Here is a 26,915-nt window from a genome sequence, read left to right as displayed (position 1 = left end):
GCCCCCTAAGATAGCAGCTGACTAATCCAAGAGATTAACTAAATAACAGGCACTAAAATCTAAATCATTTACTTGAACATTCAACTAAGAAATCTGTTACAAAACTTAACCCAAGACTAGCCTCGCTCAGAAATATATATAAACAAGAACTCCTCTCAAATGATACATATACAATAGTCATTTGGCTTACAAATACAATATGCAATATAATAAACATATTAAAAGTTAACCAACTAACGAAATCAACCCTTGAAGCTTTCGCTGCGCAATTCTGATCTGTCTCTGGAACTGAAAGTGGGAATGGGTGAGCGGGTGCCCAGTAGGAATAACATTTGACTTTCAAGTAATCACTGGAATGATCTAGAAAACTGTACACGTTTTCCCTAAACATTAAAAGACAATCAATTCACAGAAATAAACAATCACATATATGGAACTAACTCCTTCATCAAACAATGTATAATATTTGTGCTAACCACACTCAATAATAATATTGCGGTGTATCTCCCTAGCCATGTGCATAAAAATTGAATTCATGTAGATATAAAATAAGGAGCAGAATCCTATATACCACAGATAGAAATTCTCATTTCCAAACATCAAATGGAAATTCTTAGTTCCCAAACAATTCATAAAGACAAACAAAGTATTACAATTCCTTTCCAAACCATGGAAAGATTAAAAGAGGCAACAGAACTTTCGGAATTTAAAACTGAACAATGCAAGGAATATTGAATCATACAATGCATGGTTTTGCTAAACATAAACTTTGGTAAAAGAAAATAACAATAATCACAAAAGAGTTAAATATAAATTCCCACCTCTTTTAATGACAAGCCACGTCTACCTCGAGATCCACGATATACTGGTTCATCCTTGGAATCGATCGTTGTTAATAAGACTAACTGTTAATCACACAAGAACTTTAAGAATCTAGCCAAAATGGTCACACAAGAATCATACAAGTCTATCTAATGATTCTAAGCCCACTTATGGTGTTATATCTTTTATTTATCCAACTTTAGTAAATCTAAGGTTTACTAATTCAATTAGATTGGTTGTATAGTCTATCGGCTAGGTCTTATGAATATCTACAACTTTGTAGAAGGAACCAATTCTAAATCATACCATAAGGGTCCAATACATAAAAATAGGAACACTAAGCCTAACCCCAAGTCCACTAAACAGGCCCACTAACCAAAGGCCTGATCCAACTAGTCAACTAACGGTCTCTAACGGTCAGCTGAGTCAACTAACGGTAAACGTCTGAGTCAAGGTCAAAGTCAAATGGTCCACTGAGTCAAATCGGTCAAGGGTCTAACTCAGGTAAAGTTAGGGAAAATCGGTGAGTCGACTCAGTCCAAAAGACTGATTCAGGTTATACAAATCAAGGCCCTTGCACATGCCAAACTCTCTGCTGTCATCGTTTCATTTCCAACTCTACTTCATAAACATTTCAAATCTACCAAACTAAAATTATAAATTCATTCTTAAACAACTTTGAGTTTCAATTACAAATGTAAACCAAGTTTACCTGCAAATGTAGTAGCAGCAGGCTTTCAAAGAGACTATCCCACTTTGATTCTACATATCAATCCTATACAACATCTACTCTCCCAACTCAAGATACAACAATACTCTACACCACCAATTACATCCTCTCAGGCAAAACTCACTTCATCTATATGTCAGACTTGACTCAATTCCAATTACTTCAACCACCTGCAATATTCACCCAAGGATTTAGCTCGTACACTGCAACTCTATCCCACTTCACCTGTAATAGCTCATACATCTCATATCGACAACCACCAACATGACAACATTTTTCTTAACATCAAATTCACTAAATCGACACCCTCATCAATTCATACAGATTCAAACACCACTTCATCTCATTCATACTTCACCAAATTCATTATCTGCAACTCGTATACAACTTATCCCTTTTTATACACAACCCTGTAACTTACAAACCAACATCACCTGCAATTCCATCTCAGCACAAGCAACACCTTCCACTTCACATCAAACATAACAACAACTAAAACTCAGTTCATTGCACAATTAAATATAACAACACCAGCTCTAAAGTTCAATTCCTACATCAATCCAACCTTTAAAAATACTCTGTAATTCAATACAATCCAAACTATAATTCCAATTTCATTTTATATCCATCTAAATAGTTATCTCCACATTCATATAAACTCAACCATGAAATTGATTAACCTTACCTGCTTTTGAGAAAGAACAATTACCTCAAAATGATTTCATTCCAACAAATTGAGAAACTCCCTTTTCTTGCTTGACTTGATTCAACAGGCCATCTTAAGACAACAACAAACCCACCGGTTCAGTTCAATCAACAACAACAACAACTTTACTCCATCTCCTGAGCTTCAACTACAACCACAACTAACTCCAATTCTTCAATAAAATCTTTGTTCTTCCATTTCTACATCTTCTCGATTCCTAATTCTTGTATCACTAGGCATAGAAGGGATACTTGCTTCTATTAGTGGACTGATAGATCCCAAATTTTACTAAAAACTTTATTATAGAGTATCTTCTCTATTAATTAGAACCATTATCTTATTGAAATAGAATTTAGTGTAAGAAACTTAGACTTTTCTATTTTATAGAATTTAAATCAGCGTAGTTGAACCTAGAGCCACAAATATTAATTATAGAAAGCCATATAGGTTTGTGCAAGTGTGTGGATGGGTTACGAGCAGTCGAACATTACACTAAAATGCAACAAGTTCGTTCCAACATTTAAGCTTTAGGCTTTAGCCGAGAGATGCTGTCGGGTATAATGATGTAAAATCAAAACAAACGCCATAGAATGCGTGCCTTTATAAATTTCAAGTGGTCAGTTTTTGGACCTATCATCTGATGATGCCCATAAGGTGACTGGATAAAAGATTTTCTTTCTTTCTTCTATTAAAATGGCACAGAAACAATCATTTTGCAATAATTCCATTCATTGACTTTCATGATCAAAATACATCTCATTATCATGTGCACAATACTCAGCCTGTCAGAGACACTTATTGCAGGATTCCAGGATCATGTCCACAACAGCAGTAAATATTTGTAAAATGAAATTTACTCCACTAAAACTGTTAAACAACTAGAATAAAACTTGTAAAAAAAACTAATCTAAGCAGAAGAAATCAAGCTAGCAGTAGCAGGAGTGGCAGTACCCCAGCTAAAAGCAATGGGACTTCTTACAACATGTTCTCCATCATACCATTCTATTGACCCGAATGCTTCGGTTTCTGTGGTACCCGGAGCCGACTCGAACATGATTTCATATGGCAAACTCTTCTTATTTGCAGTGAACACAAGTTTCGTTGGCGAAACACTGATCTTAACGGATGATGTTCGAGATCTGATCTTCACCTTGTAAACAGCATCTGCTGAATTCCCGACATTTGTGAGCACTCTCCTATGCTTCACCTTACCTGTTTTTCCAGATTCGAAGACGACTGAAAATGAAGGATAGTTGAGATCACCGGGGCTGCTGGATGCCCTGATTGAATCGCAATCAACCTTCTTATCCTTCACAAAAACTGACATCTCTGTTGCGTCGTACCCCATCCAGCAGAGGAAAGCTTCGTAATCACTAGGTGTGATGTCGTATACTAAACCCGGATTTAACGCTTTGTTCGGGTCTACATGCCCAGACCCTTGTTGGAATGGAGTTGAAAATTTGCCGCTGGCAATATCAGTAATATACTTACCTGAGTTGTCAACATCATAGGCTGTAGTCATAAGAGCGGATTTGATTGCAGCCGGAGACCACTCAGGATAAACACTTCGAAGCAGCGCGGCCAATCCACTCATGTGAGGGCATGCCATGGAAGTACCAGACTTCACCTCAAACTCATCTGTTGTACCTGCACCAAATCCAGTCTTAGCAGCCAATATATTTACGCCGGGCGCGATGATATCTGGTTTGAGAATTTCTGGTGTTATTTTATTTGGTCCACGGCTAGAGAATGCCGCAAGTTTAGGAGCTGGAAACAAAGAAGAACCAGTCACAGTTCCTTGGATTTTGATTGTAGCTGTAGGTGAACGGCTCCTCCTGATATAGTCTAGAATCTTAGATCCATAAGTGTCACTGACTTCGACTGCTGGAACCGACGAACGGGATTCAGAAGTCAGCAATTGTGCTGCCGGTTTGTTACCAATGATGATCATTCCAACACCACCGGCACTCTTAACTACTGTCCCTTGCTCCCAAGCCGAATTTAAACCAGTACTGTCACAAACCACAATTTTTCCAGCAACTTCTGTAGAACTTAATGATCCGCCTAAACAACCCTGGCTGTTACTATTATCACCGTAGTAAAATTCTGAGTAACCGGTCACTATTGCATCTTCAAAGAACGGTGAAACACCTGGAATAACTTGACCATCACCCAAAATCACATCGGCACGAAGCTCCCTATCCATAGTCGATGCTCCAACAGTTAATACCCATGGTGCTAGATTTTCAACTGTTTTTGGCTTAGGTCCATCATTTCCACCGGAAGTAGAAACAAAAATTCCTTTCTGCATTAAACCAAAGGTTAATTGCGCTAACGCATCTCGAAGTTCTTTAAACCCACCATCAGCTACTGACATAGACAACACATCAATTCCATCGGCCGCAGCTTGATCCCCAGCAGCTAGGATATCACTTAAGTCTCCACCTACATGACCCCAATGTATCTTGTAAGAAGCAATCCTAGCTCTAGTTGCCATCCCTTTCGCTTCTCCAACAGCATAATTATGAGACCCAGCTTTCTGAACGGAAGATCCAGCTGCAATTCCTGCACAGTGTGTACCATGTCCATTGGTATCCGATGGCGATCTGGATTCTGTACCATCTTTATCTACCCTGTGCCCGAGACCCTCCTCAAGACCTTTATAAAATGCTCGCGCGCCAATCAGCTTTCGATTACATAATGTTTCTTGAAAATCAGTTCCCTCCTCACAAATACCCTTCCATCTTTTAGGAACAGGAGTTAAACCCGAATCATTAAAACTTGGATGTTTCGGCCAGATACCGGAATCCAAAACACCAATAATGACGTCCTCACCGTAGTTTGAGGTAGGCCAGATGCCAAAACCATCATTTAGACCAAGAAACTGAGGAGAATAAGTGGTGTGGAGCTGGAGTTGGTGAACACTATCAGGGATGATTGAGACGAATCCTGGTAGACTTCTGAGATGACCAACTTGAGAATGTGTTAATCTTGCTGCAAAACCATGAATAGCATGGTCATAAGTATAAATGATTTCGCGACAAGGACGATGGCTATGATAAGATGATGATGAAGGTGGAAGAGATTGGAGGGTTGCAGTATACCAATCATGATGGGTTTTGAATATCGATGGCTTAACCGATTTAGACACATACACTATGAAGATCTTTGGTAGTTCATCATCATCATAATGAGAATAGGATGGATTGATTAATAGCACAGAAACAAAGATAACTATCCATAACATTATTTTCTTTAACATTTATGTTGGGATGCTTACTTTTTGCTATTGATAGTTACATACATGTATACATATTTATAAGTTAGATTCCTTAATGTGGTTCTCCATGTATATAATATATTATCTTTTTTTTAGATCTGAACATACAAGTTATGTAATCAATAGTACCTGCATGGACATGATCCAGAAATCGTGCAAGCTACCACCAACTCTCAGCACCAGATGATCTCAGTCTAGAAGTCAGACGACTAGAGTAAGAAAGTGGTCCTATAAATGCCATAAAATGGCGTGCCTTCTTAAATGAAAATCTTAAATTTCAAAATGCAGATACAGTTGCTAATAATCATAAAGAATGCCAACTACATTAACTAAACTTTGGATCTATCATCCTTTTCATTGGATAGAACAAGAGTCATAGCCCAGCCTAGGTGTCAGGAGGTTAATCTAAATACTTAACCCAGGCCGGTTATGTCCATTGAAGAAAATAGCTTACAGGATGGGCCTTGTAATAGATAAGCTATTTATTATTAAATTCGGACCATCGTCTTCCCTGATTCTGAAGTAGAACCGCTCTGGTTTTGGTGAAAAAATACAGACTGGGCTCTGCAAAAAAACATCCTCTAAACTCCACCCCACGGGATAATTGGCTAGCTTGGGAAAAAGTTTATGACTTGACATAGATGGATGACGTAGTGAGGATAGGTCAAGATTATTCAGCAATAATAGAGCTGCTGCTAGCAACTACTGTGGGAGCTTCAACTGGCATTTAAGAAATTAATTTCTAAAGCCAACAAACCTCCTGTCACATTGTGCATTACGTTAAACTACATCATCTAATATCCTAATTTCAAACAACATACTATTTTTTTGCTTACCCTCTGTGTTTGGATTGAGAGGAAAAACCTACTAGAATTCGCACGTAAAGAAAGCTTGTGGAAACATAATATTGAAAGTAAACTTCAGATCTTTTTGAGTTCCAATTGGCATACCTGACAGAAAGCCTTGTGGAATCCAGAACAATAGATGCAGTTTCTGATACCCCAGAACAAATTGACTGCAACAACAGCATTTAAACAGTGAATACGTTGCAATACAGTAATAATATAACATTTAATGGTTAAGGACAAACAGTTACCAAGGTTTTCATCATAGTCTTTATCTGCTTTGCCTATAAAAAAGGGAAACAGCATGTTAAGCATGACTGAAGATGCTACACCAAAAGCTTAAACATTGAGTGAACCTAATAGCATTTAATGTTGTCTTTCCAATTACATGATTAAAATGTCACCAGGATTTCTAGAATGATACTAAAATCTCACCAATCTACCCAGTTCTTCTTCAATCCTGTTACTGGCCCTGTAAAATGCAGAGAACTCTTGTATCTCCTAATAAAACATATAACCCACCAAAGCAAATATTAACTTATTAGGCTAATAGTACGGAAAACTTTTTGCATCCACAAATCAAAGTAAAATAAAATGAAGATAGCAAAAAAAAGAATGTCATCACAGAGAACATAGATTGGAGACAGTGAACTTCAAAAAGTTGATTTATCTTTAAATTTTCAAAATAAAAATACAAAACTATGTTCCCAACAAAATTGAGCTGATTACAATTCCAGCTAGAGCAACAAGTGCAAATTAGTACTACAGTTTATATAAATACGTACTTACCTGTACTCGCAGAATAGATCAGGATTTGCTATTTTAGTTAGTTTTTGAATCAGCTTGTTCCGAGACGTACTCTTCTGAATCAGTCTCACTGTCGAAGTTGATGTCTTGGTCTTCGTCTAGTTCTAAGGATTCAACATCTGGTTTTAAAAGATCTTTTAAGTTATCTAAAATGTATGTCTCAGTCAGTTTCCAAAACCCCAATGAGTTGCTCCCAAATAAACCAATCCAAGAAACTCTTCCTTTCTTCTTAACCCGGCAATCCAGAGACATTGCTTTCAATGACTTGACAATCCTCTCAACATCTTCTCGATTTCCACCCTTTAATTTCAGCAATATATCCCCTGAGGATGTTCTATGGCCGCCATACATGTACCAATAAGCTAGTACACGTGGTGACAACCAACGATGGATCAGTTTGGGTATAGTAGGTTTGCCCTTTGACAAGAACTGGTCTGCATAAAAACCAAAGTAAGTGTGTGCAGTGGTGGAGAATTTAGATGGTATCTCTTCACCCTCCTCATCAGCCTTACTTGGATCCTTTACCCATTCATGGTATTCGTTGTGGATATGTCTCTTCAGTGCACTATGAACACTAGATTCCTGATTAAACTCAAATTGGATAGCATGGACCTTCCTTTCTTCATCTGATTCTATCTGCACACCACCCAACAATAAACCAATCAAGATCTCTCTCTGTTCTTTGGTGAGATTCAGTCTTGTAGGCTTCTTAATCACCTTTTTGCTCAAGCTCAGAATAGGCCCTAGCTTTTCCATTAGTAGCGCCTCAACGTCAAATTTCTTCTTGCACATCAAATCATATACTTTTTCTGCTTCGTCATTTTCTCCACATAAAAGATACACGCCTAAAATGGTGTTGCATGCTCGAGAGTTGACACCAATCGCCCCATCACATTGCATACGGTTGAAAATCTCTGAAGCCTTGACAAAATTACCAACTTTGACAAGAGATTCCAAGTAGATATTATAAATTGTTCGATTTGGAATGCATTTTTCAAGACAGCGGAAAAAGGCAGCTTCCAGTTCTCCATGCATGTTCAATCTAGAATACATACGCATTAGATTAATAAAAGCTGGCACAAGAGGCTTTAGACTGCTCGTTATAAACTCTTCCACAAGGGTTTCCACAATTTCAATCTCCTCAGTTTTAGACATCACCTCTATGATTTTGTTATATGCCACAAAAGTGGTGAAACCCAAATGCTCTTGCATCGCCCTGAATATGTCCAATGATTTCATAGGTTCTCCGACCTTAGAATAAACTTCCATTCGGTAAACAAAAGCTTGATAAGGAAGAGTAGCATCAGAATCGAGGAGTTTAAGCCACGTACGTTCTGTCTCTTCCACATCCCCTTCCTTCGAGTGAGCCCTTAATAAGGAAACAAGCACATCCGTCCCCTCTTCATATCCAAGTCGCTTCATTTCTTCTCTCAATTCCATAATCTTTTCTCTATCAATTTCGTCTTGGTAGCTATGCAACCAAATTAAACCTGCACAAATATCTTTCTGTATCTCGAGTTCAGATGTCTTTATGTTATGGAAAATGAACTCCGCTTGCTGGAGAAATTGTTTCGAGGAGCCTCCTGTTTTACCAATAAGAGCTCTGAATAGAGAATTGTGTAAGCTAAGACGAGGTTGGTATCCCCCGAATTGAATCATACGGTTGTAAATCCCACAGGCTTCTTCTAAACAACCTTCCTCTGATGAGCTTAGATAAGCAACTGTAAGAATATGAAATGTTGACTCACTAGGCACTCGACCTTTGTTGATTATATCGTCAAATATCTCACGACATCTAGAGAATTTCCGCTCCTTCCCGGAGTAGTCTGCTAGCCTGGTTGCCAGCGCAAAATCAAATTGAAACCAGCGTTGTCTAAGCATCCATTTATACACCTAAAATTGAAAATATCACATTTCTCAATACTCAAACATGTAATAAAAACAAACAAAGAGATCTAAAGTTGATCATTGCAAATTGTACCAAAATAACCACAAAATTATCGGCTGTCACATTGGTAGCGTACATCAAAACCTGCACCCTAGCAAGGTTCATAGTGACAAGCCATCTACATGGATAGCGTGCACCACGTGCAATGTTCATAGTGATAAGCCATCTCCATGGAGAGCGTGCACCGTTCATACAGATTATACCAACAATAAATCAACAATTTCTCCTTAATAGGTTCTCAAGCCTAGTTGCCAAAGTTGCATTATTTTCCCTGGGCGTCATGCAGTAAAAGAGATGCCACTTTAAAAGGGCGCCCAGGCCAAGGCACCAGCGGTCTGGGCGCCCGAAGTGCCTATGTTTCTATAACATAGCTCCTTATAATTCATCTCGCAATTTGCCAAATTGACTCCATAAATTTCACAAAACAAAGGAAAATCTGAGGTTCAATTGAAAGCTAATTACCCGAAAAGCGGTTTCGTTGTCCCGTTTACGCATCGAATGAACAGCAATGTAAGTAAGATCTTCTTGATTAATCCATTTTCTCTGTGCATTGAGAAGTCTAAGTACAGTAGGTGGATTATGAGATGGTAATTCTTTACATAACCAAGCAATTCTAGTCCTTCTCCATTGTTCAGGTAATTCTTCTAATTCTTTCACTTCAATCGCAGGTGAAGATGGCAAGTTTTTCACCAAATTACCATCATCAGAATCAAAATTACTCAAATCCAAACTCTCTTCGTCTTCTTCTTGTAGGGTCTGTCGGATTGGATTAGTAGAAGAAGATGAAGAATATGAAGGGATGTGATTGGTTGAACGAAAACGAAAGGGTTTAGGGTTTAAGAATTTGAAAGAGTGATGATGGAAACTACTGCGATGAAAGTGATGAGAATGATAGGAGAAGATATTCTTACTATTACCACATGGGAGTGGTGGAGAATTTAAGATTAGAGTCATTATTAACGGTTGATTATGGTGATGGTGGTGGCGGTGGTGGTGAAATGAGAAAGAGCTAGTAGCAGAAGAAAGCATTTTTCTCTTATCTATAAAAACGGCCTGAAACTAATATCGGAATTTTTTTCGTTTTATATACTTAAAAATTGCTTGTGTGGTGTGGGCATTTTAGATGGAGTTTTTTTCTTCCACCCCCATGGCAGGTTGAGAGTTTTAACCCTCGTAAGGCTAACTCCTATGGACTAGATTGGAGTGCTAGATTGACCAAAAAGTGTTGCAAATCAAAAAATAAATGTTGGAAAAAAGTTAACAGTGATAGTTGATAGTTCTCTCTTCTACCAGGTGCTCACAGTCCAACTATCAGCGAGATCGAAACGCTGAACCGTTCGGCGCTCAAAAAGTGATCTAAACGCTGAACCGTTCAGCGCTGGGAGAAAATTTTCTGATCTAACGGCTGAGATTTAAAGCGCCGAACCGTTCACCGCTGGTCCCGCTGCTAGATTAGCCATTCCATAGAACTTAAGAGGTTGCCCATGCTGACGTGGATGGCCAATCTAGCAGCTAGATATCTAGCCCATAAGACTAAGCGTAACATCGGCTACCTAGTGTCAATTCGTAGAACATGTACCAAAAAAAAAAAGAATAATTCTTGGTTTATCCGGAGAACATTCCGGGTTAAATCTCGTAGCTCACATAGTATAGGAACCATTTCTACCCGTACTCATCCCAATACTAGAAGCATTCCTTCTCGTCCATAAGATTCCAACACGGGATCACATCCGGTGTGTATAGAATCGTTGAACAGAAAAATAGGGGTAGGGGTGTAGATATATTAGGTTATTGCACATAGCGTTTTTTGTTCTCGGATAGTGGTAGCTAGTACTTTTAGGTAAATAATAAAATTATATTAATAACTTTAACAATTACAATAGATTAAAGAACCTTATCAAACCCTTTAACAAGCTTTTGAGATAACGTCAATGTTCTCTTTGTGAAAACGTCCTAATTTTAGCTCTAACTCTAATAGTTAGATTCTTGATATTGGAGCAACAAAACTTCATTTAAAAACTGTGTTTTTGTGGGTGGAAAGATAACAAGACTTACCACCCTTTGAAGTATGTATATTACTATCAACTATTGTTGTAGTCTTCTTCTTTTTCCCATTACTGACTTTCTCTTCATCATTTTTCAACATCATATCTTTTCATTTTAAAACTCTCCGAGCTTCTTCCTCCACAATGGCGTCGAACTCTCTACTTGTGCTGGAAAAGTTTAATGTCGGCACAAACCATTTTGGAGTCCTGATTGGAATGTTGTATCGTATGTATTGTATGTCATGGGTTTGCCCGGCTTGTTCGATTACTTGAGATGCTTAATAAAGAAATGAAGAAATTGAAGCATGCGCGAAGAATAGGAAGTGTTGTAAACACCAAAATAAGAACAGGAAAAAAAAGAAAAAAATCATCGGTGGAGTTGTTAGTACTTGCGGAATAAATTAATCACAAAATTGGTTAAAAAGACCAAAATCAACAATTCCTGGGTGAAATGGACAGTTAGATTTTGATACTGTTTAAATGGACAAAAATGTAAAAATAGGCAGGATGTAACCAGTTTCATCGTGCCCATTTTCAAATATTTTTTCTTATTTCTAATTTACACAGGATGTATCCAGTTTCATCCTTACGATTTTTTAAATTTAAGCTAGGATGAATCCAGTTTCATCCTTGCTATTTTTTTTTGGCCATTTCACCCAAACTATTTTTTACTCGTCCATTTGAACCGTGATTTAAAAATATTTGGACAAATGACCCATTTTCCGTAAATTAATCCATTCAAAAATAAAGCTTATCTTTTATGTTTAAGGTCCAAAACTGTTAATCAATAATGGAGTCGTACATTAATCCTAAATGACAAACATTTTTTTTTTCTTTTAACAAGAGAGGCAGCTTATAATACATAGAAAAATTTGATACATCCTGATTTATGCAGGGAATTAACAAGTCAGGTGGATGAGACCACCATTCACCACAGATATTGTATTTCCTAATTAACTTCCTCAGCTAAGACATCTGCATCTTTATTACAAACTCTATAAACAAACACAAAGAACCACACTGGATTAATATTACATATATTCACAAATAAATTCTAAGAAGAGGCTTGCTCTTCCATTTTGAGTAAGAGTAGATTGTTGTTGTAAGTAAGTACTATTACCAATGTTATCAGTCTCAAAGATAATATGAGACCAACCATTTGCAGTTGCCATTTGCATAGCCTCCAATATTGCCCATGCTTTAACTTGTTGAACACCGGAAGCTCTTTTTACCGTTGATTTTTCCATAATATATGGTCCTGCATAATTTCTTGTTATTATTCCAATTCCAGCTAAGAGATATTTATGATTATAAGAAGCATATCAATGTTAATTTTGAGGAACTGTAAAGGAGGAGGTTTCCAAGCCAAGTTAGATTGTACCTATCTATAAGAGGATTTGTTTGAACAACAGAATAGTTATCTAAATGATGATACGAGACATGATTTTACATGATGGATGACAATGTTGTGATTTGGTGTTATGTTTCTAAAAATAGCTCTGCATCTGTGTTTCCATACTAAATGCATAGTGCAAGCTATTAGATGAAGTGAAGTAGAGTTGTTTTGTATAGAAAAACAAGATTTCTTGTTCAGCCAGCTTTGAATCCAACCGAGGATTGTACAGTGTTGCATAATAGAAGTAAACTGATGTGGGAACAATGCCTGCCAAATTGCTTGACAGAAAGGACAAAACAGTGGCATATGACCCGACTTTTTCTTCTGATTTAAATTGCAAAGAACACAATGTTGAAAAAGGGTCATTCCTGTGTTTAAAGATTCTTGTTTAAACCAGAATATTACATCATGAATAATCTTCCACCTAAAAATATGATACTTATAAGGCATTTTCAACTTCCAAAAAGCAAACCAAAAGCTAGGAGATAATCCCATTGACATATCATTGCTTAAATCATTTTTAGAAAGAATTTTATAAGCTAAAGCAGTTGTAAAAATACTAGTATCTAGAAGTAAAAGGACAATTTAAGTTGTCTTCTTGTTCAAGATGAATAAGAATAATAAGTATACATACAGCTGATCATAAGAAAATAAGTGGCTAAGTCGACACACATTCCACTGTTCAGACATATGATCAATTAGATTAGAAACTCATTGATAGCCACTTGTATTGAGATATTTATTCTTAAATTGAAGTCTACACCAGTTAGAAATACAGATGTTTATGTGATCACCTTTTCCAACATGCCATTTTGCATTTTTCAGAACAATCTGAAGACCATAACAGATGCTTTGCCATATCCAACTTGAATTGGTGTTTGCTGGTGGAGGAAAGAATTAGAAGTCCTTATTTTTCTTGAATTGGTGTTTCCCCAAAGAGCCTCTTGATTATAAAGCAAATTCGAAGCTAAATTTGCTAGAAAAGCTAAGTTATAATTGGTAAGATTTTTAATGCTTAAAACACCAAGTCTTTTAGGTTGATGTACCTTATTCCAAGAGATAAAGTGTTGAGAGTGAGTACTACTGAAGTTTTTCCACCAATAGTTCTTCTGGATTATATCCATGCTTTGAATAGTTGCATGATTCGGGCAGTTTAAAATTCTGCATTTGATACAATCCCATAATACTCAACACAGCATTCACTTGATTACTATGATATCCTTGTAATCTGTTATTCATATTTCAATAATTCCCTGACTATTCTTTTGTCTTGAACGATGAAGCAAAAGAGGAATACCCAGAATTTTTTAACCCAGACCCATTACTTGCATATTAAGAATACCAGAAATACTACTCCTTTGAATATTTGAAGTAAGCTTACCATGAAAATATAGTAGGTTTTTGCATATTAATCATCTGACCTGAAGCTTGACCAAAGATATGAAGTAAGTGTTGAACATGAACCATCTGAGAAGAACTAGCTTGAACAAGTGTGAAAACCCGACATCATTATATTATCAGCTTTATTGCATCCCCGATCATGGAATTTTTATTTATTTTTAATTATAAAGAATATGGTGTTGACGAGTTTCGAACTTAGGCCACCGGTATTATCACCCAATGACTTTACCACCATCTTATTGCGACATCGGTATAGTTGGAGTAATTTGGCACGAGTGGAAGCTACACATCTCAAGAACAAGGGTGGAGACCTGACTTCATCATATCACCAATTTTATCGCATCCCTGATGATGGCTAATCAGTAAATAATATGGTGTTGACGACTTTCGAACTCAGGTCACTGGATCACCCTGTGAATTTGCCACCGTGCTATGGCGACATCGGCATAATCATAGCGCATTACTTAGATAAGTTGGTGCACAAGCAAAGAATGATCCCTCGTTACGTATAACCTGTATAAGATCCTTGCAAATTGTCCTACTTAATATGTTTGTATGGAAATATAGTGATATGATGATCAATCAAATTTTGTTGATCTGGTGGTGTGATTATCAACCAGATGTGTGTTGTGATAATGGTATATATGGATATACATATTTGTCGAATGGTATATGCATGTTCAGAAATTTATATATGCACGTGCAGAATTCTGCTAGAATCTGTTGGAAAATATACTAAGTAACAATTACAAGAGAGATATTAATGTAAGAAACACCAAAATTACAAGTACATGATATTTAGAACTGTAACTATTTCACAGTGGCATTCTATCAAACACCTTATATGCAACAGAACTGTGCAATGATTCTTATTGTACTTTCAACAACAAACTATTCCACATTATTCATGGGTGTATTCTATCTAACCAATACCCAATTGCATATATATTATAATGAATGCAAAGAAAACACAATGCCTAGAGAAATTCATGCATTCATTCACAGTAAAGTAAAAGAAAAATGTAAGGACACAGAGAATAAGAGATAGAAATAGCAAACGCTGGATTGAGGATAAAGTATAATTCCTTAATCATTGTGAAAAGAAATTAAGTGAAGGTACTAAGCTAAGGGTTGGAAATGGTTTAATATTTGGCTACAAATACTAACCACCCAAATAGTTCCTAAACTACTAATTGTGACTTTCCCTGAAGGGTTTTTAGTCTGTTAAAGGACGAAACGTTGTGCCTTTTGGGAATATGCACTTTCCCCTATTTCTATTCCCTAATTCTCTATGTCCTTAAAATGATTACGCCCCCACAATGATGTTGTAAGGGTAAGTAGCGTTCACTTCCCAGGATACAAAAATCTTCATCTTGATTGATGCAGCACTTCAAACAATCAAGACACAACAAACTAAATTGTGCAAATATGTAATCTCTTTGACCCTCTGAACTTGACAAAAACAGGGAGTAAAAACTGATATTGAACTGGGGAATATTGTGGAGGTTTTATAAGAGAATTGGTGACTGCAAAATAGGAGAAAGAGCATGTTCCCAAAAGGTACAACGTTTGGTCCTTTAACAGACTCAAAACCCTTCAGGGAAAGTCGCAATTGGTAGTTTAGAAACTGTTTGGGTGGTCAGTATTTGAAGCCAAATATTAAACCATTTCCAACCTTTGGCTTAGTCCCTTCACTTAATTTCTATTCACAATGATTAAGGAATTACACCTTATAATTCCAACAATCCCCCACGTGAATAGAAATCGTCTATTGGAAAATAATACAAATCAAAAAACAGACATTGAGATTACATAATGAAAGTTACAACGTCAGGATAGGTGGCTTTTGTCTTTGAACCTTCCCTAGTGAATTTTGTCGAATTTACTAGCCGCCTAGTTACCATTGGTCTTGAACTATTCAACTTTGTAATGCAAATTGAGACAAGAAAATTCACATTGTTTCTTTCGGGCACCTTTAGTTCTTACGGTTGTGCTCATTTTGGCCCCGAACAGCTCCCGGTATTCATGAGTGCTATTAGAGAATATAGCTTAAGTGTGAGGGTAAACTACCCGATGGCCACGTGTCAACATCATAAGGGATGAATACATAAAAATATGATGGGATAGGAACACCGAATCCTACTCTAAAAGGTGAGTTTGTCTGAATCGAGGCACCTGCTAAAAACACCACATGAATGACGCGTGTGAGGAGTGGTCTAGTCCGTTCAAACGGTGAAGTCTATAAAGAAGGACTGCATCTAATGAAGGATAACAACAGATGTGGATGAATCTACATCATAAGGGAAGGCTCGGGCGATCTATACTACGACCCAGAGGTGATAGAGCACGAGGTTCTCCAGAGAAGGGTTACACGATGACGAGCAAGGCGACACGACTCGGAGGGAGAACCAAGCAAGCCATCACGAGGGATAGTATATAACTAATCCGAAGCAGCGAAGGCAATGTACGATAACTCCACCAGCTCGGCAAGACCAGGCCTTCACGAGTCTAATCCGCCTATAAATACCAGTCCATATAGAAGGAGAGGGACAACTTATGTAACATTTTAGATAGTATTTCTACAGAGAATTCCTGAGAGAGATCTAGAGAAAGAGAGAATAAGAAGTCTAAGTGACATTTGTAGTTCTTTCAAGGGTAAGACCTTATAATCAATAAAGAAAAAATCTTCTTTCCCGTGAACGTAGGTCTTCATGGCCGAACCACGTTATATACTTGTGTTACTCTTTAGTCTTTATGTTCTTTACATCTTTTTCATCTTGAATCTTGAATGTTTGAGTAGTTTATAGCCTTTAGATTTACATGGGTGTAGTCATCAGAAAAGATGCAACTACATTTTGGCGCTAGAAACAGGGAGGTATGAAGATCTATTCTACCTCCATAACAACAATTCTATATCATTTTCATAATATCCATGAGAAAGGTGGATTTCACACCACTGTGTAGAGTTCTGTTAGAATTTATGAGTAGAGCTCGGATTCAATCACGAACCATGCGATCTGTGGAGTCTTAAAAACCCTCAAAATCAACAGATCTACTCCCTTTTCATCGATTTTCTTTAAGATTTTTTGTTCTTTTAAAATTTCTACATCTTCCTCAAGATGCTCAGGAAAGTTGAAGATTGGAGTAAAAATGGAGTTTTTAAACACTTCGGTGCTCAAACGATCTCCTCCATGAAAGAGATGGGAAGAAATACTAGTCACTAAGCTTCAGAAGAGAGATACTATCCTATGAAAACTGAAAAGACGTCTTTTTTCATGATGTTCATCATCAAACTCACCACAATCCAAGATCTTATTCTTAGAAACCTAACTCTAAGTCAAGGGGAAGGATTAATGAGTACATAATCATTCATCAAACTCAAGGTTTGTTCAAAATCAAAAGTTTAAAGGTGATGAGAGATACTCCCTAGAATGGGAAGATATGCTCAATCGTCCTAATTTGGTTTTTCCCCAATAGAGGTAAAACGTGTAAGAGGAGGTATTTTTCTCAAAAAGAGAGACAGATAAAACACCTTTCCTCCATCATTTGAAACCTCATGCAAGAAGGGAATGTTTTGACATCTTCACATGTCTCCAAAGTGTACTAAAAAGTCTTCCTGCACAAAAATTGTCCTGTCTGAACTCTGACTTAGTAATTGCACGTGACCCGCAAACTTAGGGTCCCACTTTTCTAGAAGAATATACAAGGTAAGCATTATTGCATATATCACAGCTAAGGAGATGGTGACGAGACGATGTACTCGTGCGAGCCAAGGCGAACCTGGTGGAACCCACCAAGACGGTCTAGACGATATGGAGCTAGGCGAGACGATGCACAACGGTTCCCTCCCTGGAGAGGGACAACCCGATAATACATATAAGGAAGGGTTAACAGATTACTCCATCTCTGACAAAGAGGGAAACCCCTTCGAAGGACAAGACGATATCCATTTAACTCAACCAAGAGGGTTGAACGGTTTTCCAAGGAAAACGGTGAACTATGAAACAAAGAATGACAAACCTTCTGACTATGGCGATACCACTGCGACCATCACAGCCATCCTGAAAGCGCATGAGGCGCAGGGTGAGAGAATAAAAAAGCTAGAAAGACGTAACAGGAGGCTAGAACGGAGAAACCGCAGGCTGAAACGCAAAACAAAGAAAAAGGTGTCACTTGCCACCTAGAGGAAACCCCCATGGAGGAGAATCCATTTGAAAACTTGCAAGACGATGAGCGAGTCAATATCCCTGACACCTCAAACGAGCAAACAACGAATCGCTTTCCCAACGGAAGAAAATGCGTCCTAAACAAGGAGGATAGTCCATCCGAGGGATCATCCGATGTTGATCCCAAGCATAAGCGAGAAAGGAATGACGAAACTAAATGCATGGTCAAGAATCTCGCCACCGCAAATCCCAAGCGATGGGAGACCTCGAAGTTGATAGACGCATTTATGTGTCTAATATGTCTCTATTGTATGTATTGTTAGTGCTCAATTTTGTATTTATTGTGTTCTTTTATGTCTTTGTAGGAATTTTTAGAGAAATAAGCCCTTGCGGCGAAATGGGCTGAAAAAGAAGTGTTTTACACCCCGTAGAAATGTATCGTAGGCACCCCAGAAATGCACCGTAAGCATCCCAGAAATGTCCCGTAGGAACCCCGAAAAAGTGTGGAAAATATCTCGGAAGAATTGCTAAAGGCACCCCTTGGTTGGATAAGGACACCCCATGGATATTTACACCCCAAAAATGATGTTTCCACCCAAATTACTAAGGGGACACCACTGTTTGCTAAGGGGACACCTTCTTCACGATTTGAAAAAATAAAATTGGCGGGAAAATTGGTTCATCAACTGACAGAATTTCAATCGACAAATGAAGGTGTTGTGGTGCGATTCAATGGCTCAAACTTGGTAGGAAGATGTGATATAGCTTAAGGAACACAATATGGGTGTCAGAATCGATCAATTTAGGCTGGAATTCTCAGTTCGATTCACCAAACTCAAAACAGAGCAACACATACTGAACACGAGCTCAAGTGTGTTTCTGCTGTGCATGTAGTGATGTGGAGGTGCGGGAAAGCTTCTGAGGCATGAAGAAACTAATTTGGAGCGTTTTGGGAGCGAGTTAACGTGTGGAAATTCTATAAATGGTAAGTATTCTCATTTTTGGGAAGCAAAGAATAATTGAATTAAAGAGAAAATATACGCAATCCATGGTCGGATTTCTTGCTCCAAAACACTATAAATACAAGTATCGGTCATTGGGAAGAGGGGTCGAGAGTTTGGGGTGGAGAGGAGAGCTCAGGAGGCGTGAATCAAGAGTTTTCAGAACTCTGTTGCTGCTGCTCCTGCTGCTCGTGAAGAACAGGGAAACGGCGACGGTTTATTCATCCCTCGTAATAGTTTCTTCAACTGGTTGTAACAGTTTCTTCAACTGGATTGCAACGTTTATCTTCATTGTAACAGTTTCTTCATCCTCCTTTGCAACTTTTAACTTCAGGTTTGTAACGATTATCTTCAGCATAACAATTGAGACTTGAAACAGTCGGTCTGTAACGCATATGCGCTGTTGCAGATTTCCTGTTTCATTATTTTCTCTTCTTGTAAATACCAATTGAGCTTAATAAAATATTTTGAGAGGTATTTAACCATGATGAGCTAAACCCAACATTGGGACAACGGAGCAGGCGATTTTCGTCATTCTGGTAAATTTAATTTATTCTTTTTATGACTTTTGCATTGATTTAAAATTGAAAAATGATTTTGATTAATTAGTTATCATTTTATTTGATGCGGCATGCTTGCTTAAATGTTTGATGTCCCATGCTTACGATTTATAACTAATATTCTGAGAATCTATATTGGCAAAATAAGAGTGCTACATTTTATGTTTTGAGCGATAATTGTTAAGGATAAATAAAATGTACCATATGCATGAGAATTGGCCAAGTCCTTAGTCCCAATAACTCTCTACCAATTTGTCAATTTTTGTATATATATTTTTTTTCTAAAAAATTATCCTTCACAAGTCCGAGAGTTTGAACCTCATTACTACAACCCACGAAAAATCATTAACACCTCGAAGTCAGCTCATTCTAAGATTGTATCGTACACCGAACAATCATATGAGGACTCAGGGCGATCCAGATATCACCGTCGAGAAATCTCTTTCTCACCCGAGAGAGCACAGGGAAGAAACAAGAAGGCCGAAACGAGGCACATAGACGATCAGTTACAAGCCCGACTCTGCCATTTAGAGGCGATGTGTAAAGAAGTCACAGGAAAACAGGAAAGCAAGAAGTTGGCAGAGGTAATGCAGGAGGCAGGACAATCCCCTTTGTCTAAGAACCTATTAACACAACCATTTCCAAGGAAATGTTCCCTTCCGACATTCACAGCTCCATTCACTGGGATCGGGGACGCAATTGAACATCTTAGAACTTACCGCATGACGCTAAACCAGTGGGATCAGTACAATGTGGTGCTGTGTAAGTTTTTCCCAGCTAGTCTAAAAGACGAGGCCCTAATGTGGTTCAACAACCTACCGAAAGGATCGGTTAAATCATTCGCTCACCCATCCGAGCTGTTCTTAGAAACATATTGTAACACCCCGAGTTCCGGACCAGGGTCAAACCCATATGGAGATCCGAATTCGAAGCATTACGGGTCGGAAAGAGGCAAAAAGTTTTTATTTTCTATAATTATTTCACTAAGCTTGGAGAATTATTTTTATACATAAATTTGATCTAAATACGTAAATCCATTAACAACATTTTCAATAAAACATTAAAATCAAAAGTACACATCAAACAAATAAAATAAATACAACACAATCCTCAAGATATCTAACTTCTTAATTTCCACTTCCACATTCCATATCTGCAAAAAAATGTCAATTGGGGTGAGTTGACGACTCAATAGGCATACTTTCCCATCCTCTAAAAATATACAAACATCACAATAAATCAAACAAGAAACTATTTGTTTATAATTTCACAACACCCGAATAATTCTGAATTTTTTATTATTCATTTTCATTTAGTTTTTGAGTTCACGCTACGAATGTCCTTGGTTCGTACATCCACCTATGGTTTGGCACGGACAACCTCCATCAACGGTCAGGAACAAAAGTTTCTATGGGGATCATACCCATTTTCTCTCAGGGATCATTACCCATTTCATTTTCGTTATCCGGAACGAACAACCGCCATTGATGGTCAGGAAACACAAGTTCCTATTGGGGATCATTACCCATTTAAATCACGGGGATCATTACCCGCCGTTAGCATGGAACAATATTCCATCTAACGGTAAAACATGAACTCATCATTTTAATAGTTATTTCTTTCCAATTAATTTATATAATCTTCCCATTTCAATTTTCATGGTCATGCATACATCAGCAAAACAACAATCATACTTATTCATATAGAATTCCAAATAAATTAAAAAATGAAGACATCATTTTCAATCCATAAAATCACAACAAATATGATTAGGAGATGAGTAAGTTAACCTACCTTTTTATAATTTACATCACAACATTTATACTCCAACCAATAAATTATCCATACAACAACATGCTTCTTTCATTCCATAAATCACTCCAAATATTGTTCTCCAAATTAATCACATAAGAAAAATAGAAATCATGTATGAAGGAGTATATTGCTCTAATGTATATAGAAAAACAAGGAAGAAATAGAAGAAGAAGAATAATGAGGAGAGAAGACAACATGAAAGAGAGTTGGCTCTTTACTTACTCTCTCTAGCCAATATAATCTATATTGGCACAATATAATCCATAGAGTTGGCTCTATATATACACACAATATATAATCTATAATTTAATATCATCATTTAATTAACACTTAATTTCATTATTGAATATATGCTACATTTTTATCTCTCAAACCTACTCTTCGTTTCTCATTCCAAAATGCTATTATAACTCTTATAGTTTTAATAATCATTATTACATGCAATACTTAATGCTAATAAACTAGATTACTTTTCATGCATAATACTTATTTGAATAAAATCATATAAGTTAACAGGAATAGAAGAGTCTTGTATCTATTATCTCAAAACCGTATACATGAAGTATATACATATATCAACACTCCATAACTAATTAATACCCTTTTAATACCATTAAAGAAGAGAAATTTCTCTTTGAACCTCATGCATGTATTTAGTGGTATAAAGAACAAATTTGGAAGAATTTACAATTTTCATTCCTTGCAAATTAATTAATATATTAAAATAATAATTATTAGCATCCATTAATTTTCCCAACCATTATATCTATTAGGTGTCCAAAAAGAATTCATTAGACTACATGCATTTTCCTCGGCGTATATCTACTTCTACCGGACCACAAGTGCATGCACTAATATTAAAGTAATTATAACCATCTTAAATTTCATTTATGTTTGCTTTAAATTTCTTAATTTATATTACAATGAAATGTTCTATTTTCCTTAATCTTATTTCTAAACAAATTCAAATCCTTTCATTTGTGAATTTCATAATAAATTCATTTCATATTATTGTTAGTCATCATGTGCCTATGTAAATAACAAATCAATTAATTACCACTATAATTCCTTCTAACTATCTTTTCATGTCCCACAAATATATTATTATTCTAATTATAAATATATCCCAACTCTTTAATACATTTTTATTATATTATCAAAACATAAAAGTCTAGCATCATTTTTAAATGTCACAATGCATAATTATATGAGCTACTTAATTAAAATATATATTGGGATTCTAAAACAAAAGTTATACCATATGGGCTGCAATTAGGATTGTATAATACGAATCAAAAATACCGGGTATTACACATATATTCACAATAGCAGAGTCAAACCTGAAGTTGACGCACTGTTTCAGTTAGCCCGAGGACCAAATGAGTCACTTCTCTCTCTACTAACACGTTGGAGAAAATTATGCGCCGGGATCGGAAGAGTCCTCGAGGCCTACGCGATCTTGGGCTTCAAAAATAGTCTGAGAAAGACAAATCCCATATTCGCCCGGATGTATGAAACCATGCCAAAGAATTTGGGAAAGCTGAGCGAAATCCAGGAGGACTACATGGCCCTTGAAGAACTTCAAGTCGGTACTTACGATAAACTGGTAAAAGGAACCAGTAGAGGGGAAAATGTGGTGGAACCACAGAACCCACAGGTGCCAGCCCAAGGAGCAGGGCGACCCAACAACGGGTCAACCCAGTTCGATAAACATCGTACTGGCGGATGGAAAGGGCGAGACCAAGCCCAACAAAAAAAGGGAAAGTTTGTAGATACAGTCTACACGAAGCTAAACACCCCCATATCCGAGATACTCAAGAAAATCGGCGAAAAATATAAACCCACTTACCTATGGAACAGAGGTCAGCATCCCGAGCGGGCCAAAAATAGAACTGACTTATGCGAATTCCATCAATTCCATAGTCACCCGACAGACTCGTGGAGAGACTTGAAGAAGATGGTACAGGATATGATCGACGAAGGTAAGCTCCAAGAGTACATCGTGCAGCCAGCGATCCAACCATCCACGGGGGCACCCATACATCGTGTGGAGATACCTCGTGAGGCATAATATCTAGGATCCAATACGATATCGCACTCAGCTATCATTGCGCCCACTCCTGAAGGAAACATCACATGACGAATTCACAAACGAAACTTCGAAGGTGACGAAGTATTCAGTGTAGTTATAGAACCCCTCATTAAGGAGTGGATGAAAATTGCCTATTAGCTTTTCAGCCTCGGAGGCACCTGATGGAGGTCGGAACCATAACGACCCACTAGTGGTCACAATTTCCATCGCACTTCCCGAACACGAAGGCGAGGAAGAAAAACCTAAAGCATTTTCATGGGCCATGCCTAAAATCCTGATAGACGGAGGAAGATCTATAGAGATCTCATTTTATGAAACATTTAAGCAGATGGGTCTTAGAGACGACTGCCCGATACCCTCTACCTACAACATATTTGGCTTCAACGGCTCGTCAGCCCGCCCAAGGGGCGAGGTGACATTAGAAATTCGGGTAGGAAAAATCCTCACCCTAACTACTTTCTGTGTGGTAGATGTAATTTCATCCTACACAGCTATTGTCGGACGATCCTGGATCCATGGGATCAAAGGAGTTGCCTCAACTTACCATCAAAGGCTAAGGTTCCCTACTCCCGATGGAGTCGCAGAAATCATCGGAGACTCTGGTGAGGAAAAATATTGCTACAAGAAGGACGTTCAGAATGGCTAAAATAGAACAAATTCCCCAAAGGCGTCGGCAAGGAGGGCCAGGAAGGCCAACAACATGGATGTGATTCATGACTACATAGAAATATCTAGTGAGCCAAAGAGCTCAGACGATATTCCCGCCTCGTGCAACGCCATAATCTCGGGGTCACCTACATGTCCATTATAGCAATCACATAATCTCTCCTATGAAGGAGAGCATGAATCCAACTTCCACCCAGAAGTTGATACCCCCTTGCTATAAAGAAAGAAAACAAACCCACGCAGCATGGAGTATGAAGGACACGACCGGAAACAATCCGGAGATGTGCCAAGATCAATTGCAAATTGGTCCAAAGTACAAGCCTAGGAGGCAAAAGATGCACAAAATGACGCCAATGCACCATCAGGAGATCCATGAAGGGTCAGACCGAACACAAGCACTACGAGTCGTCTGGAAAATACCGCATCCGATATGGGTGTCTGACATGGATAAGATGCCAAAGACGAATGGAGGCGCACCAGTAAGTATTGGCACCTGCGAACTTGAGAAGACATGTTCAAAAAATAATCTTCCACTCCTTAACAGTAACCGGCTCACAGATGCAGCACCTGCACGTGAGCTACTATCCCTAATGGATAGATACTCGGGTTACAATACCCCTGACTAGCAAAGCCAGATTACCAGAGCATCTTTGGACCTACATAACGAAGCCAGGCCTAGAACAAAATAAGGCGGGCAGACGAAGTCGCACCCCCTCAGAAATTCCGAGACTTGTACTAACCCCTTGGCCATTAACCAATAAAGGAGCAGACATTATCGGACCCCTTCAAGCTAGCACAGGGCAGCGAATCATTATACAAGATTATTTTTCAAAATGGGTTGAAAACACAACCCTTGGTCATACTCAAGGCCACAATGCCTCTAAAAATCTCTTAAATCACGATATGTATCATCACAATATCCCAACCACCTCCACATCCGAGGGTGGAAGCAACAAGACGATCGCTGATACGATCAGAATGAACTTAGACAAACACAGAGCTGGTCGACGCGATCAATTATGTAATATGCTATGGGCCGATTGGACCATCCATAGGGTATTGGAACAAATAACCCCACTGGCTCTCACCTTCGAAACAGAAACAATCACAACAGCTGAAGCAATGATCCCAACGACAGAGACCAAAGCACGAGGAAAGAACCTCACCTTGGAGCCGGAAATCTCGAAGCCAACCAATCCCGAGGAGAACCAAGATTTGGTCCCTCAGAGGATTAACAACTATCATCGGAGACCTACCCTACAACACGACAAGTACACTCATCAGAGACAACTTGACTTAGGCGACAAAGCTTGGCATAAGGTGTTACCATGCCAACACGAGACGGAAAGACCGAGTCTAACTCGAAAAGCAGCCCGAGCGATCATCGCCAAGGAAGATAGTGGAGCACACAGGTTGCCCGAACCTAAAGGGGACGCAATAATTCACCCATAACAAATTAAGTAGCCAGAGCAATATAATGCCTATGCAGGATGATGCTTAGAAGGTCAAATCATGAGAATGATGATCAATACCTACTTGTAAAAGGTCATGAAACCTTCCTCAAATGTACCAAGGATTTATAAACCCTCTTTTGAGATTAATAAAACTACCCCTTTTGTGTACATTCACCCATTTGCCTTGATTTTTGTTTATATTTGCTTATCTTTGTTTTTATTCTTTTTCTTTTTGATTTCTTGCTTTACATTTGCATATAGAATAATCATATCATACTTGCATCACAACAAAAACCCATCAAGACTATGGCATGGTGATAGCCACACCTTCCATTTTACAACGAATGATGCGGGGGACACCCTAAGCTACCTAAGAAGGACACAGATCTAAGGTAATGCCGTCACGATCATTAAATCGGGTGATGTCCTGTCATAACATGAGATATCCAGAATCAAGGTACTTACCTCTAGCTAAGGAAAGAATCACTTGACCGAGATATCGCCCTTCAATATATGGTTAAAAATACAGTGACTCAAATATCTGATCACTCAACCAAGGGGCAGGTGTAACCTAAACTGAACACCATTAAAAAACCCAAGAAGGCACGAAACGGAAAGGGAAATCTGCTATATTCACAATCCAACATCGTAAGAGATGACCTATCCAATTAAGGAAATCATCACTCCTTGGCTTTGTCACCCATGGTTGGACAGAAAATACACAACAAAAACTCTCAGAACCAACAACTCGGGACCATTACACGACAGACGTAAAGAAGCAAAGAGTCATTATGCTGTTTGATAAGATATAGAAAATATTAAAGTGCCTCCCACATACGAGGACTTATCAAAGTATAAGTAGAAAAATAACGCCTCCCACAGTTGAGGACTTTCCAAAAGTAGATAAGTATTTTTGTCTTACAAGGAGCATAAGAGCATACCAAACGATGTTCTCTACATATAACCTCGGATATAATATGAGGGAAAAATGCTAAAAGAAGAAAATAAGAAGTTCTCAAAACGCAACACTTACACGAACAAAAGAAAAGAGTAGACAAGTTCAAGTTTGTCCGTCACCAGGAGCACCTTGGTCAGTGTCCATCTGATCCTCGCCCTCAGCAGTATCAGTAGAAATCTGCTCAGACTCAGGCTCAACAGACGGTGGTGGGATCACAATACTA

General features: G+C 38.0%; 2 protein-coding genes across 4 annotated transcripts; both read right to left on the bottom strand.

Annotated features, from left to right (window-relative positions):
• Positions 1–3,165: 3,165 nt before the first annotated feature.
• LOC113339598 (subtilisin-like protease SBT1.4) lies at positions 3,166–5,505 on the bottom strand. The gene has a single exon (XM_026584839.1). The coding sequence runs from the start codon at positions 5,503–5,505 to the stop codon at positions 3,166–3,168; it is 2,340 nt and encodes a 779-aa protein (XP_026440624.1).
• On the bottom strand, positions 5,120–10,172 carry LOC113340040 (pentatricopeptide repeat-containing protein At2g15820, chloroplastic-like). Of its 3 annotated transcripts, XR_003355267.1 has the most exons (7): positions 9,601–10,172; positions 7,173–9,083; positions 6,819–6,884; positions 6,635–6,667; positions 6,489–6,553; positions 5,668–5,732; positions 5,120–5,252 (listed from the first exon to the last, which is right to left on the bottom strand). XR_003355267.1 is itself a non-coding variant. In XM_026585254.1 (2 exons), exons 1-2 carry the CDS (start codon positions 10,165–10,167, stop codon positions 7,206–7,208), a joined length of 2,445 nt encoding a protein of 814 aa, XP_026441039.1. In that variant the 5' UTR covers positions 10,168–10,172; the 3' UTR covers positions 7,021–7,205. The 3 variants fall into 3 exon arrangements, 1 of the variants encoding a protein (XP_026441039.1); XR_003355268.1 differs by lacking the exon at positions 5,668–5,732 and having other exon boundaries at positions 5,238–5,252; XM_026585254.1 differs by lacking the exons at positions 5,120–5,252; positions 5,668–5,732; positions 6,489–6,553; positions 6,635–6,667; positions 6,819–6,884 and having other exon boundaries at positions 7,021–9,083.
• Between the last annotated feature and the right edge of the window lie 16,743 nt (positions 10,173–26,915).

The sequence above is a fragment of the Papaver somniferum genome, unplaced genomic scaffold (assembly GCF_003573695.1).
Source record: "Papaver somniferum cultivar HN1 unplaced genomic scaffold, ASM357369v1 unplaced-scaffold_21, whole genome shotgun sequence".
In the NCBI taxonomy this organism is placed as follows: Eukaryota; Viridiplantae; Streptophyta; class Magnoliopsida; order Ranunculales; family Papaveraceae; genus Papaver; species Papaver somniferum.
The sequence above is the reverse complement of the archived record's forward strand: the minus strand, read 5'-3'. Positions and strand labels throughout refer to the sequence as shown.